The sequence below is a fragment of the Dermacentor andersoni genome, chromosome 5 (genome assembly GCF_023375885.2).
Source record: "Dermacentor andersoni chromosome 5, qqDerAnde1_hic_scaffold, whole genome shotgun sequence".
Taxonomy (NCBI): Eukaryota; Metazoa; Arthropoda; class Arachnida; order Ixodida; family Ixodidae; genus Dermacentor; species Dermacentor andersoni.
In genome coordinates this window covers 199,159,281-199,174,289 of record NC_092818.1, presented here as the reverse complement: position 1 = coordinate 199,174,289, position 15,009 = coordinate 199,159,281, and the positions used below count along the sequence as shown (strand labels likewise).

The 15,009-nt window shown below is 46.0% G+C and overlaps 1 protein-coding gene and 1 non-coding gene across 7 annotated transcripts in view; both read left to right on the top strand.

Moving 5' to 3' along the window:
• Window positions 1-15,009, top strand: part of LOC126531844 (uncharacterized) — an 80,042-nt gene that overhangs the window by 13,585 nt on the left and 51,448 nt on the right. For 4 of the 6 annotated variants that reach the window (XR_008612788.2, XR_008612787.2, XR_008612790.2 and 1 more), the window contains exon 2: window positions 8,263-10,743. Coding sequence is in view for 2 of the 6 variants with exons in the window: in XM_072288485.1 (XP_072144586.1) it covers window positions 8,273-10,372 (2,100 nt within the window). In the remaining 4 variants the exon portion in view is untranslated. Of the gene's footprint in view, window positions 1-8,262; window positions 10,810-15,009 lie in introns of those variants that run through there. The other 2 variants (XM_072288485.1, XM_072288486.1) reach the window with 2 other exon arrangements.
• TRNAS-GGA (transfer RNA serine (anticodon GGA)) lies at window positions 1,635-1,709 on the top strand. Its single transcript has one exon. It is a non-coding gene; the product is annotated as a tRNA-Ser (tRNA).

The window sequence follows — 15,009 nt, the reverse complement described above, 5'->3', positions numbered from 1 at the left end:
GGTCAAGCTACAGAATCGGTATTCGGCTTTAATTGAGGAAGAGGCCCTTAGTGTTGAAACAATGAACGACAATCTTATGGGCATCATTAACGAGTGTGCAATAGAAGTCGGTGGTAACTCCGCTTGACAGAATACCAGTAAGCTATCGCAGGAGACGAAAGATCTAATCAAGAAACGCCAATGTATGAAAGCCTCTAACCCTACAGCTAGAATAGAACTGGCAGAACTTTCCAAGCTAATCAACAAGCGTAAGACAGCTGACATAAGGAAGTATAATATGGATAGAATTGAACATGCTCTCAGGAACGGAGGAAGTCTAAAAAAAAAAACAGTGAAGAAGAAACTAGGAATTGGCAAGAATCAGATGTATGCGTTAAGAGACAAAGCCGGCAACATCTTTACTAATATGGATGAGATAGTTCAAGTGGTCGAGGAATTCTATAGAGATTTATACAGTACCAGTAGCACCCACGACGATAAGTTGAGAGAGAATGGACTAGAGGAATTCGAAATCCCACAAGTAACGCCGGAAGAAGTAAAGAACGCCTTGGGAGCTATGCAAAGGGGGAAGGCAGCTGGGGGGATCAGGTAACAGCAGATTTGTTGAAGGATGGTGGGAAAATTGTTCTAGAGAGACTGGCCACCCTATATACACAATGCCTCATGACCTCGAGCGTACCGGAGTCTTGGAAGAACGCTAACATAATCCTAATCCATAAGAAAGGGGACGCGAAAGATTTGACAAATTATAGACCGATCAGCTTACTGTCCGTTGCCTACAAAGTATTTACTAAGGTAATTGCAAATAGAATCAGGAATACCTTGGACTTCTGTCAACCAAAGGACCAGGCAGGATTTCGTAAAGGCTACTCAACAATAGACCATATTCACACTATCAATCAGGTGATAGAGAAATGTGCGGAATATAACCAACCCTTATATACAGCTTTCATTGATTACGAGAAAGCGTTTGATTCAGTCGAAAGCTCAGCAGTCATGGAAGCATTACGGGATCAGGGAGTAGATGAGCCGTAAGTAAAAATACTGAAAGATATCTATGGCTGCTCCACAGCTACCGTAGTCCTTCATAAAGAAAGCAACAAAATCCCAATAAAGAAAGGCGTCAGGCAGGGAGATACGATTTCTCCAATGCTATTCACAGCGTGTTTGTAGGAGGAGGAGGAGTAGATTTTAATGAAGAGAAAGGAGGAGAGGTTGGCCTGGAGAGCGTGTCTCTAGCCTGCTACTCCCCACTGGGGAAAGGGGAAGTGGGAAATACAGGGAAAGGTAGGTGGCGGGTGATTATGTTATGGTACAATGAGATACTATGAATAAAGGGAAAAATCAGACATCCACTTGTTCGTAGCAATTGCTACAAAGGAAACCCATACGGTTTCCTCGAAAGAAAAGCCTCATAGTTAAAGAAAAATTCGTCCTGGTCCGGGACTCGAACCCGGGACCACCGCCTTTCCGGGGCAGCCGCTCTACCATCTGAACTAACTATGAGGCTTTTCTTTCGAGGAACCCGTATGGGTTTCCTTTGTAGCAATTGCTACGATCGGGTGGATGTCTGATTTTTCCCTTTATTCATTACTTCTCTCCACCTTGCGGGTTTCCGCAGAACTACTACGTCAGCCTGGTTAGCTCAGATGGTAGAGCGGCTGCCCCGGAAAGGCGGTGGTCCCGGGTTCGAGTCCCGGACCAGGACGAATTTTTCTTCAACTATGAGGCTTTTCTTTCGAGGAAACCGTATGGGTTTCCTTTGTAGCAATTGCTACGAACGGGTGGATGTCTGATTTTTCCCTTTATTCATTACTTCTCTCCACCTTGCGGGTTTCCGCAGAACTACTACGTCAATGAGATACTATATACACGTTGTCCAATATGCGGATGCGCACTGTAGACGCAATACACGTAAGAGTAATCTTGTCCATAAAAAAAGGAATCTTGTCACAGAAAGTTATTGCGCAAACACATTTCGCACCGACTGCACGTCTCACAGCTTCTAGAGGCGATCATCTAAACCAGTCTCACTTAAAGAGTTCAAAAGTGATTTTATGGCACGTTGGGCACAGTGAACACTCCTCCACGCGCCCAAAAGTTACAGGAGGTATTCAGAGACCTGGATTGGGAAGAATTGGGGATAAGAGTTAATGGTGAATACCTTAGTAACTTGCGATTCGCTGATGATATTGCCTTGCTTAGTAACTCAGGAGACCAATTGCTATGCATGCTCACTGACCTTGAGAGGCAAAGCAGAAGGGTGGGTCTACAAATGAATCTGCAAAAATCTAAAGTAATGTTTACCAGTCTCGGGAAGAGAACAGCAGTTTACGATAGGTAGCGAGGCACTGGAAGTGGTAGGGGAATACATCTACTTAGGGCAGATAGTGACCGCTGATCCGGATCATGAGACTGAAATAATCAGAAAAATAAGAATGGGCTGGGGTACGTTTGGCAGGCGTTCTCAGATAATGAACAGCAGGTTGCCACTATCCCTCAAGAGAAAAGAGTATAACAGCTGTGTCTTACCAGTACTCACGTACGGGGCAGAAACCTGGAGGATTACGAAAAGGGTTCTACTTAAATTGAGGACGATGCAACGAGCTATGGAAAGAAGAATGATAGGTGTAACGTTAAGGGATAAGAAAAGAGCATATTGGGTGAGGGAACAAACGCGAGTTAATAACATCTTAATTGAAATCAAGAAAAAGAAATGGGCATGGGCAGGACATGTAATGAGGAGGGAAAATAACTGATGGTCATTAAGGGTTACGGACTGGATTCCAAGGGAAGGGAAGCGTAGCAGGGGGCGGCAGAAAGTTAGGTGGGCGGATGAGATTAAGAAGTTTGCAGAGACCACATGGCCATAATTAGTACATGACCGGAGTAGTTGGAGAAGTATGGGAGAGGCCTTTGCCCTGCAGTGGGCGTAACCAGGCTGATGATGATGATGATGATGATGATGATGATGATGATGACCATATTGAAGACATACAAGAATCGCCTCACGCGTGAGATACTTGAGGCCCACGCAATCCACCGAAGGGACAATTGCGTCAGCATCCCATCAATCGATCAGGCAGATAAGGAGCTTGATTACCTTGGGTAACAGATGTAGACTCATCCCTCGAATAACCACGTGCGCATTCGCGTCGGTATATACGCTCTGTGTATTTTCAAATAAATCATATGTTGCTAGTCTGCGCTCGTGCTTGTTTCCTTCCTTGTCCCGTCTTCGCGCAGTCCACCCAAAAGTTAATTTTGTCTTAGAAAATTACCTCACCTTCCTGAGTGACACATGGTCACGCCGGCACTTCGCTACCACCTTTGCAGCGAACATTCAGTATCGTCGCTATATCAGCGCCGATGGTATCAGACAAAATGACGCCACGCGTTCGCAACGCTAGCCTGATGTTTTGTTGTCTGCTGCCTACACTCATCGAAACCGCACTGTAGAAAGTAGCTTTCATGCTACGCTACAGCTATAAAAGGCTTCGTTTGGGTGGGTGGAGCTACACTTTTCTACACCAAGTAGAAAAGAAAGAAAAAGGTGACTGGCTATCGCTCGTGTAGCCGGTGTAGGTAAAAAAAAATAGCCCTACAGTATATAAAGCGTTAGCTTGATGTTCACTCTCCGTTCCGCTCAGACCTGTGCATACGCACATCTCAGTAATAACGCTAGGGTGCTTATAATGCGGTCGTACTATGCTCATGCTTGCAGTGGATGAAAAAAAATTCACCGACTATTACGATACTTCCTAATGCGAAATTTGAGCGCAGCTCTATCAACCCTTTTCGCGGCGATCCCGTGGGCGCTGCCATGTTTGATCGCGTGGTGACGAGTCTGTTCTTACCTCAACTGCCTCCCGGTTGCCTCCGCGTTTACAATGGGTGTCTGTGACGCCAGTGCGGCTTAGCACACCTCTGTTTCGGGAGATATCGTAGACCGTGACTGGTTGGACTTCACGAAGCTTTGGCCACAGCTTCAGAGAACACGCAAAATTGCTGATTAAGCCATGTAAAAACCGTGCGAGCAGCGTATATGGTGCTTGTTTTAAAAGCGAGGCTAAACATGTATTCCAAGCTATCCAAACTTACCGCTCATGAATTGAAACAAGATTAGTGTATTTTGCTCTTCGTTCTTGGCAAATATTTTGAAGCAGCGGCTTGTCACGTTTCTGATTCAGTAAGTTTCCTTGGTGCGCGGGCACTATCTGATTATTTCTGCCTAATTGCTCGCGGGTGTGCTCAGTTTCAATAGATTTGTTCTTGCTTCGCGCAAGGCTTGAAACATTGTACATTGGCAAATATGTATTTAACTCGCTTACTCTTGTGGGCCGTCACGAAACATTCAGCTTCGACCGTTCGTGCACTATCGGTGTAGTCCGTCATTAGAGGGTATTAGAATAGGGGCCCCAAAGAAATAGCGTCGAAGCCACTGCGCATGCGCGAGACGCAAACTGTATTTGGGTTTTGCGTTGGGCACGCTATTTCACTGATTTAGCGGGAGCCCCAAAAATTGCCCCAAAAGATTTGCGTAAACAAGCATGGTGGCATCCATCAAAGCGACGGCTCTGACCTAGCACCAAACTGGGTTCGATTTGTGGTAACGCGTGAAGTTCACAAGCTAGGAGAAGTGACTGCGGTTATCGCTTTCTCTCAACTAGCGTGTGTTATGATGATTGATGCATTAGACGCCGCTGATTTCGAATTCGATTGTGGATTTTATGGCTCGTAGGCCTAACACGGCTTAGCTTAGCTGGTGAAGGCACGTAAAGTTGGTTGCTCAAAACTAAGGGCAACTAATTGTTTGCTGCTTACAGAATAACCTCTAAAATGTAATTAAACGCGAATACACGAAAGTCAAAAGTACTATTCTTATCACAAAATGGTATATTTTATTTAATTATTTCTAATAGCTTTTCTTTGACGCCGTAGTGCCGCTGTCAGCGCAAGACGCTATCCGCAAACGCAAAGCCCTATTCTAAAGCTCTTCACTCCTGCGTGCCCCAACGCTAACACCTACAAAGCTCTTTGGGGCCCTAAACTATTTGGGCCCCTATTCTAAAACTCTCTATTTTGCGTATATTGTGCGCAACTGCACACGTCTTCAATCCACATGATTCAATATCGCATGAATGGAGCACAGTGCGTTAGCGAAAACCCAGTTGCACCGGTAACGGTTTCGTATTCGTGCGCTGTCGCTGAGGCGACATGCGGTGCGCCGCCGAAAGTGCCATCTCGTTTCTCTAGAACAAATCGCTCCACGAAAAGGGTCAATAAGTGTTTTAATTTCGCGATACACTCTAAAAAAAATTGGCTGAAGGCTTAGCTTGGTTAAGCCTGGAAAATTGCGAAAGCAATACCCTTGGCTGCGCCTTGGTTCGGCTGATAGTGTGGACATGGTTGCCCTTTGTTAAACTTATGGCTATACATCATCCGACATAGCGCAAGGCAGCGCGCCGACCACTGCGAGGAGCCGAGCTGTAGCCCCATTTATCCTCCTAGCGTGACATCACACCAGCGAGCGCCCTCTCTCGGTAATGCCGCAGCAGCGGCGCGCAAGGCTTCGCCTCCACCATCGATGCCGCGAGCTGGGGCCCCGTCTCTCGGTCTGGCGTGACGTCACATGGTCACGTGACGCGCTGCTGGGTAAGGAGGCGCCACGACCACCGATGGGCCGAAAGTGCGAGCCGGTCACGCTGCCCTCCGCGTTGTCTTTCATCTTTCGCTGTGACCGTTCGCTCGGTTACGCCGAGGCACGACGCGGAGGCACGCCGACGCTCAACGCAGGAACGGGCGCTTAAGAGTTGCGCTCTAAAAACGCTGCCCTTCATCCGAGCGCCATTTATGCCAGTTACCCCTAGATGACCCTTTCCTGGTGCGGAGCTCTAGAGAAGTCGTGCTGACTTTAGAACAAGGAACTTGGAGCAATGTGTACGCGTTTTCACTGGACGTTGAAGACCTGTATTATGCGATTCCTCATGACGGAGTGCTCAGTGCCATTAGGAACAAAATCGAAGATTTTGGTGAAGTTAGGTTCAGTTGTGCAACCGGAGTGAATAGCGGCCAGTTTTTAGAACTGTTAAGCTTTTATCTTCATTCCACTGTCGTTAGTTTCAAAAACCAACACTATGTACAACGCAAGGGCATTTGCATTGGATCGTCGCTCGCTCCCATTCTTTCAGACATCTTTCTCAGCGCCTTTGACAAGTGTGTAAACAGCATTCTGAATCAGTCATGTGCTCCTTCTATAATGAGGTATGTCGATGACTACCTCGTGGTTGTTAACGACGTTCCAGGGTCTAGGCTAGATGACACTGTAGAATCGATAATTAACACATTTAGAAATGCATCGGAGGCTCTAAACTTCACGTGCGAAAGACCTTGTAATAACAGCATTCGCTTTCTGGACCTCAATCTCACTCTGATCAACACGCATGTCTGTTTCGAATACCAGCCGAGGTTGAACAAGCAGCTAATCTCATACGACACTGCGCACTCCAAGCTAGTAAAACGAGGAGTTGCAATGACTTGTGTAAAAGAAGCGCTAAACAAATCTTGCAGCCACAAAATAGAAGTCAGTTTCAATAACCAAGTTTCAAGGCTACGCCTAGCCGGTTTCCCTTCACTATTGATTTCTAGCGTTTGCGACAAGCTTCATCAAAAGATCAAACAGGCAAGAGAGGGCACTAATACAAAAAAGCCATTTGATAGGAAGAGGTTACATGTGATTCCTTATTGGCACAGGGTATCCCACAACCTCAAGAAGGTGGCACAAAGGCACAGTATCAATCTTCTCTTCAGTGCACCATGTATGCTGGCCAAGATATGCCCTATGATGACAAAAGCAAAACCCGAACCATGCTCTAAGAAACATGCAGCGCAGTACACTGCTTGCAAAAGTAATGTCGTATACGAGATACCCCTAAGTTGCCAACAGGTTCATATCGGTCAAACCGGACGGTGTTTTAATGAAAGGGCGCGTGAGCACAATTGGGCCGTAAATAACAATGCGGGGGGCCATCTGGCAGAACACTGTAAACGTCACAATTGCCGTCCGTATCATCGCGACACCAGGTTTCTGGCATGGTCTAGAGATAGACTAGAACGGGAGATATCGGAAGCTTTTTACATTGCAAAGGCCGAGGGCACGTGCATTAGTTGCCCTTCAGTGACGCTTACCGAAAAGGAGATAGCTTTTCTGAAGAGATAGGGAGGTCGTGATGTCACGATGGGCCATCCTTGGTTGCATCTATATAAAGTTCTGTTTCTTCAAAAAACATTTAGTTGGAAGTAGCGCCTCGTCTGTCGTACATGTTGGTCTTTCGTCCTCGTCTTCGTAGCGCTCTTTTTTCATCAAGTGAGCGTTAGGAACAAATAAAGTATATTTCGCATGCTTAGGACTCTTCAGAGAGCGCGACTGATCACTGTATAAACGGTAAAGTCTGGCTCTCTGAACGAGGTAGCCCGATCCACTACGTAATTGAACGAAAAAAAAAACAGTCAAAAACACAAAGGACAAGAGGAGAGGCTCACACCACAACGACTGGGTTGAAATCTGGGCCAGTTGGTACATACTTGAACGAAAAAACCAGTCGTTGTGATGTGAGCCTCTCCTCTTGTCCTTTGTGTTTTTGACTGGTTTTTTTCGTTCACGTATGTACCAACTGGCCCAGATTTCAGCCCTTCTCCACTACGTAAGTCTACATGAAATTTATCAAGCTATTGCTCCAATTTTATGTTTAATGGCAAAAATATAATAATATTTAATAAAAATTTAATAATTTAATAAAAATATTCGTATTTATTTGAAGGCCTTATCGAATAGATACTATTTTATTCGGTCTTCGAATTCATTGTCTGAAATTTCGAGTAGTCGCACACTCTTACCGATCGATCGGGGTGATAGCCTGCACCCGTGAGCAAATATATACGTACCACAGGGTCGCCGAAAAAACAGGATTTCTTCGTAATTAACACGCATAAATGGAAACTGACGAGTCCACTAGAAAATTCGTAATGCCAAGTTTGGACTGCAATCTTTACTTTCAAGTTGCATTCACAGACACAGGAAAAAATTAGTTTTATCGCGCAATCCCTGGTCCGTATACTTTTGTTCACGGGTGTACATGCGGAGCGCTACTTGGACTACTCGAGAAGCGTGAAAAGGAAGATAATTGGAATATAGCCATTCTCGGCTAAAATTATAACATTCGGAAACGTGTCCTCATCGCAGTCTTTCGTTTCTATTTGCAGTGCATCTACAATGGCCGCACGATGTCCCATTCCGGAATCGGAGATAAGAAAGTACGCGGAAGCGAGTCCCTGCCTCGACGTGCAGCGGAAACTGTCCGCGTTGCAGCGTTTTCTGGTGAAGTTGAAGGCCAGCGGCGCTAACCTGCTCCTGCCTTGCGGAAAGACCGAAAGCGACGATCTGCCGGACTGCTGGATTGGATCGAATGTGGTCGCTCTTAACAGCGTGCTCCTGAGTGTCTCTTTGGAACTGCGCGAGGACAAACCGGGTGTACTGTCACTGGTCACTTTAGTGGCGAGACGCAGAGCCGAGCTTCCTGATGCAGCACTGTCTGACGCAGCTTTTCTTGTGCACTGGCTCTTATGCTACCACCGCTGTGTGCGAACGGTTCAACTGGAGTTCGACACAGTCCTTTGTCTTAGTGCGCCAACTGTCGTCGCTGGGGCACTGCGACGAGGATCAAGCGTGGTGTGTCTCAGGCTCAGCACAGGCAGTGTGGCGGAGAGAACACAGGCACAACCAGTTTTGACATCTGTGCTTGAGTCCATGGTCAATCTGGAAGTACTGGACCTAGGTGGAGTGACTCTAAACTACGCAACCGTGGATGGCGTTGTAGCAGTACTGAAGAGTGGCCGCCTACGTACTTTGGTCCTCGGTACCTGCCCACAGGGCAAGAAGGTTGCCCTCAGGCTTTCACGCGCCGTGAGGAAATGCGCAGGTCTTGCTTTGCTTGCCGTAAACGGCAGAGTAAGAAGCTTCCCTGAAATCCCGTCTCTTCTGCAGACAAACACTACCCTGTGGAGCGTATCGCTGTCAGGGGTGTCAGGGGAGCTCGCCGGAGAAGTACTGCTTTGCTTGGCGCGCAACGGTACCCTCGAAGAACTCTGCCTCAGCGACGCCGCCTTGGGTGATTTTCCGGTGACAATTGAACACATCTACAGGTTCGCCGAGAACCGGCACCTTAGGGTCCTGAAATTAACACGCCTGGAACTCGGCGACGCTGCTGCTATGGCGTTCGCAGAGTTGCTCCGCGAGAACGTGACTTTAGAAGAAGTGGACTTCTCTGGTAGCTGCGTAGGAGATTTCGGCGCGCATGCATTGGCCGAAGCCCTGACAGTGAACAGGTCGTTGAAGACACTGTGGTTGGAGCAGAGTCAACTCACCGACCGCGCAGTAGAAACGTTTGCTAGAGCTCTCTCGCTGAATGAGTGCGTCGAGAGGGTTAGCTTGGGGATTGTGGCCTTGTGCGAAGAATGGTGTCTGCCTGCGGACGTCTGCGACTTCAACAAGCTTTGCGGGCGCTTGGAAGTGACGTGGAACACGTGGGGACTCGAACGGATGAGCAGCTGCTTGAGCAGTGTGAGCAGGGAGCATCCGTTACGCGCCAGGGCGCGACCGATTAAGCTGTGCTGGACTCGCCAAGCAACCATTGGTGGTGTTCGTGCTCTTTTCGCCACTGCGTCCAGTTTAACCTTTCTTAACGAGCTAGTCGTTGCCAATATGCACTCCGATGAGCAGGGCTTCGCAGAAGCCATCGCCGAGTTACTGGTCTCGACCAACGCGCTCAAGAAGCTAGAGATACGCGAGTTGACCGGCGCCAACAACATCGTGCGAGTTATTCTGAATGCTTTGGCGCGAAATTCTACTGTATGCTACGCTTATTTTTCTTGTAGTTTAGGTGCCGCCGGCGTCGCCAACGCTTTGAAGGCGGTGCTAAATACCAACGTCACGCTTCACTGTATTAGGTTTCGGAGTCTTTACATGCGTGACATACCTTTGGCCAGATTCGTCCAGGGCATTAGAGGCAACAACGTCCTCACCGACTTCTCGTTCGACACCGTGCCAAATAAAGAAGACGTGCAAGGTTTGTGGAGCTTGCTGTGGCGGAACAGGTGCCTCCTCAGTCGAGCTGTGAAACACACTCGGGGTATTTCAGTGGACAAGGAGTCCATGGAGGCATTCAGTACGCTCGCGGGCCGAGACTCTCTGATCTGTGCGCTTATCGAGGCTACCGGTAAGACGTCGGCTGAGTGCAAGGACATTGTGAGCCGGGTGCTATGCAAACAGGAAAAGACAACGCAAATGGAAATAACGAGTGTATACCACCGCTGACTCATCTTCAGGGCCTCGTGCTACGGCCCGTGTTTTCACTCCTGCACTGAAATTTTTCATAGCAGAACTCTACGGCTTGCAAATAGTGCTTTGTCATAGCCTTCGTTACCGTGTCCCCTCGCTTCTCTCCATCGGGGTTTTGTGCTTCGGATGACGAATGTGTTGGATGCCTCGATAGCGCGCGTGTCATCGTACCCCGTACTTACATCGAGATACACGATTGCGCGTTGTCTGCCACCGTCCGCAGAGCACTGGGACTCGTTCCTTCGCCTCCGAAATGGCTCAATCTTGGGTGGTTCCGTTGATATCGTTTTTGACTGCGGTGGAAGAACGCCTTGCGATTGGAATCGGAGGATGCGTATCCGTCAAGCGTAAGTGTGCATGAGCAGCTTATTTCTTTTTTACTTTGATAGAAATAAACAGCTGAGTTTTTCATATTATGGTGGCGATGGCTGCGACGAGGTTATCTGGCAACTCATGTATTAGCATGAGAAGGGTAAGAATAAACTGGTTCGTGCATTAAAAATTGCGATTCCCGTAGACATTAACATGTTTAAAATCCATAACAAAGAAAATCTATCAAAATGCTTGCATCTAAATGTGAGGTCACTACTGCACAAGAAGGATGAAGTCACGGTGTAACACAGTATTTTACTCGGAACATTATGTACTGCCAGGTATAGGATCATTTCTTTGAAACCCGCAACGGAACCAGTAACGGTGGCATTGCAATTATAACTACTGTAGCCATGGGCATGAAATACTAAGAGAATATAGTCTAGCTAGGGATCATGATGAAATCTTATGCATGAACAAAGCAAATAGCCCCCGTCCCAATGTTCGCGTTTTTTTTTCGACCCCCTAATGCCAGTATCTTTGTTTTCTTTGATTTTCTAAATAACCTGCTTTTATACGCGAAAGAAAATGGTTTTCTGCTCCCATTTGGCGGGAAGTTCAGCATGTATATGATAGCTAATTTAGTTCAAGACCTACTGCGCGGATTTTCCCTGTCATTGAGTGCTATGATTTCTTTGCCACCATCAGATCACCGACGTGTGTTACCGTCACGGCATCGTCATTACCAGACACGTTAATTATAAACTCGCCTATTGATATCACGACATCGCGTGTCACGAAATTTCACGTAAGAGTTCACATGCCTATAGTTATTTTCCTACAACGAAAAACTGGCTTTCTAAATTCACGCAGTGAACAAACCACGTACCGGAAAGTATCGGATCAAACACTAGATAAGTCCAGAGGATGAGCCGTAGCCAACATAGACTGACGATGAAGACTGATAAGTTTCAGAGCAAACTTAAGTGCTTTGTTTCTAGTGGCTTCCCATCGACAACTGTAGGCATCATTAGAAATGATGTAAGCCATAAATTTCTAAAGAATTCACAAAACAAAAGAAAAATGGGCTTTATCAATTAGTTATTGAGTCCAGAGACTTAAGGAAGTGGATTCTTAAGCAGTTTAAAAATAAAATGAGCAAGGAATAGGACAAGGCGAAAAATGAATTTTATACCCACGTATTTAACACTGACTGTCTGCGGAGGAGAGATAAAATCTAAAGAAAAAGTGAACAAGACACTAAAGCGCAAAGCAATCTGTACGCAAATAGGTCGCTTTTAACATTGATGACAATATAGTATACGTGGTCGAAAACTTGCACACTGATTTAACAGTTTCTTTGCTGAAGTTGGGCGCGTAGAACCCAACTTTCTGTCTACACTGCACATATATTCATTGGGGGAACATTTTTCTTGCAACCCAGCTGTATCCCGGAGGTAATTTCGATATTTTTGTTCTTGTAAAACAGCCACAGCCGAGACTTGGATTGTTTAGAGATGACGCCACTTAAGCACGTCGTAGATGCATACTCGCGGCTGCTGTACCGCACATTTGCCCTATAAACCGGAGTGTTCATGCACAATTAACACTCAGGAGTAATAGATATTCATAAAGGACAAAAAACGATATTGGCAATTGCCGACCTGTTTCCATACTTCAAGTACTGTCGAAAGGTCCCGAAAAAGTTAATAACGCTCGTATTGATATTTTGTCGAGGCAACGTCTAATAACCGATTGTCAGTCAGCACGAGTTTAGAAAACGCGGTCCACGGAAACTTCTCCGACTCTGCAGAAAGACCGCATTCAAGAAAATAATGAAACAATGAGAAAAAAGAAAGAACATAGAGAATAGCTTCTGACTTTAGGATTATACTTTTAGAGAAGCAGAACGAAGGCTTCCAGGGATCATCATTTCACCTTCTCCGGCCCTACTTGGAAATGCAACATCAATTAGTTGAAATTAACGAGCACCGGTGCAGATAAAACTTGCGACAGCCGGTGTGCCACAAAGTAGCATTCTTGGCCCGATAACTTTTTAAATGTTAAAATAATGGCATTGTGAAAATTAGTGCTATGTGAAAATATGTTATGTATGCAGAGTGTTGCTCTGTTTTCTTCCAGGCAGGCATTTTAAATGAAATAATTCTGTTTGTAACAGACTTTGAGTGTGGCCTGAGACAAATTTTTGTGTATACACTACTGTAGAGCTTGAACATGTCCAAGCAGCGTCTGTAAACGCAAGATAGATGCAGCACATGCCGATCACTGGTAGGTACGATTGGGGACGGCATCGAGTTCGAGTCGTTAATATTTGGTGGAAGAAAGGAATACTTGAACGCTTCAGTACGTGCAAAAATATAGGGTTAAAGTGTGAGGTTGGTGGTACCGGGTGTATCTAGTTGTTAAGGGTTTAATATATATTAATGGCTCAGTAATTAGTTTATTACTAATAAGCGTTGAAAGAAAGTCAAGCCGCATTTCTTTCTCGTAAAGCTAGTAACTGTATACCATTTGTTACCATAAGTTCCGTGGGAGTATCACACTGCGAAAATTTATAAAAAATATATCGAACTGCTTTTCTCTGTATTCTTTCGAGCTTTTTAATGTTAATTTCGGTATAGGGATCCCAGACTATACAAACGTACTCGAGTATCGGCCGAATAAAGGATGTGTAGCAAAGAAGTTTTACACTAGCCGGAGCGTTTCTTGGTCGGTGTCGGAGTAGACAGAGTTTACGAAAGGCTGACGAGCATATTTCATGAATGACCTCATTCTTAGCGTGATCCAGGCCTAAGTTCCTCCACATTGCCTGATAAGAGGGTTGCGTAAAACGAAAATTGGGTCACGGCCGATAGGTAGGGTGGGCGCACATGCCCTAGACTGGATAACCCTGTCTGGTCTACGGCACAAAACGTCTTAAATCGACATCGCAGTGTACTTCGTAAGATTAAGCGAATCGTATATCGTGCTCTTTTTCATTCCCATCTCAGTTACTTCTCTGCGATATGGACTATCACCAAAATATTCAGATGCTGGAAATATTTCAGAATAAATCAATTCGGGCAATAGGAAACGTTTCTTTTCCCGAAAACACGCAATGAGAGCTGACTATGTACGAGTTCAAGGTAATACCGAGCTATAAGAATGCTTCGCTGTGAAAACTTGACGCGCTTCTTACTCATCGGAAATTTACTAGAAACTAGGAAGTGGATATTGATATCGCCGGATGGTATTCTCGCGTATTGAATATGGCTGTCGGCGCATTAATCATTCCCTGCTTAACTAATTCAACCTGCAAAATGTTGATGCGTTCTCTAAAATGACCTTGTAATGGTTTGTTGCTAATATGATGCAATTTCAGAGCATTTTTTTGCGCACTCTCAATGTATTTGACCATTTACATTTGCGACATTTGTCTCGATAATCCTGGCTTCTGAGGCCGCAATTGGGGCTTGCTCTGGTCCGTGCAGTCTGGCTTGCATTGCAGACTCGATGACGCCGCGAGGTCCTCGACTTCTAGGCTGCGGCGATCGCTTCGAGAACCCTGCTATACGTAGCCGAGATCCTCTCGAGGGCGCCCAACTTGCCATGTTGCAACTTGTTGCTTTAATAAATTGGATAAAGGCGGTGTGTAGAGCTTGCCATATGCCATTGCAAATGTGTTGAAATATGAATATGTCACTTCAGGAATTGGTATACATGTAACCATTAAACACATTACCGTAAATACAGAGAGCTTCTGTTTTTATTTATTCAGTTTTAGCTATGAAAGTGCGCACAGGTGGTATAGGCAAAAATGTACGGGTGACTTATGCGGTTGCCATGGCGCTCATAACACTGCAGACCTCTGGACTGCGAGTACGAGAGTTCCTTGTATTTTTGAGAGCGTTAGAACTTCTGACATATGCAAAAGAGAGAGAGAGAGAGAGAAAGAAAAAATAAACCTCGCTTTGTAGCCAGCCTGGCGGTCGCAGAACGCTTCCTTTCTTTACGCATTTCTGCGTAGGTGGTGTGCACCGACGTCATCCAGGCCGCCATAATGTACCGCCAGCACTCTGAAAGGTTACGCGTCAGCTCTATTCGCTGTACTTATCTCCGGCAGCACACTTGAAGCTGCGGGTATGACAACAATGCGGCGCACGTGACGTCACGCGTTTGTATATATATATATACACGCACACAACTGACGGTTGTCTCCGACGGGCTAAGCACAAGCTTACGAGGCACCCCACTACGGCGTGCCTCATAATCAGGTCGTGGTTTGGGCACGTAAAATCCCC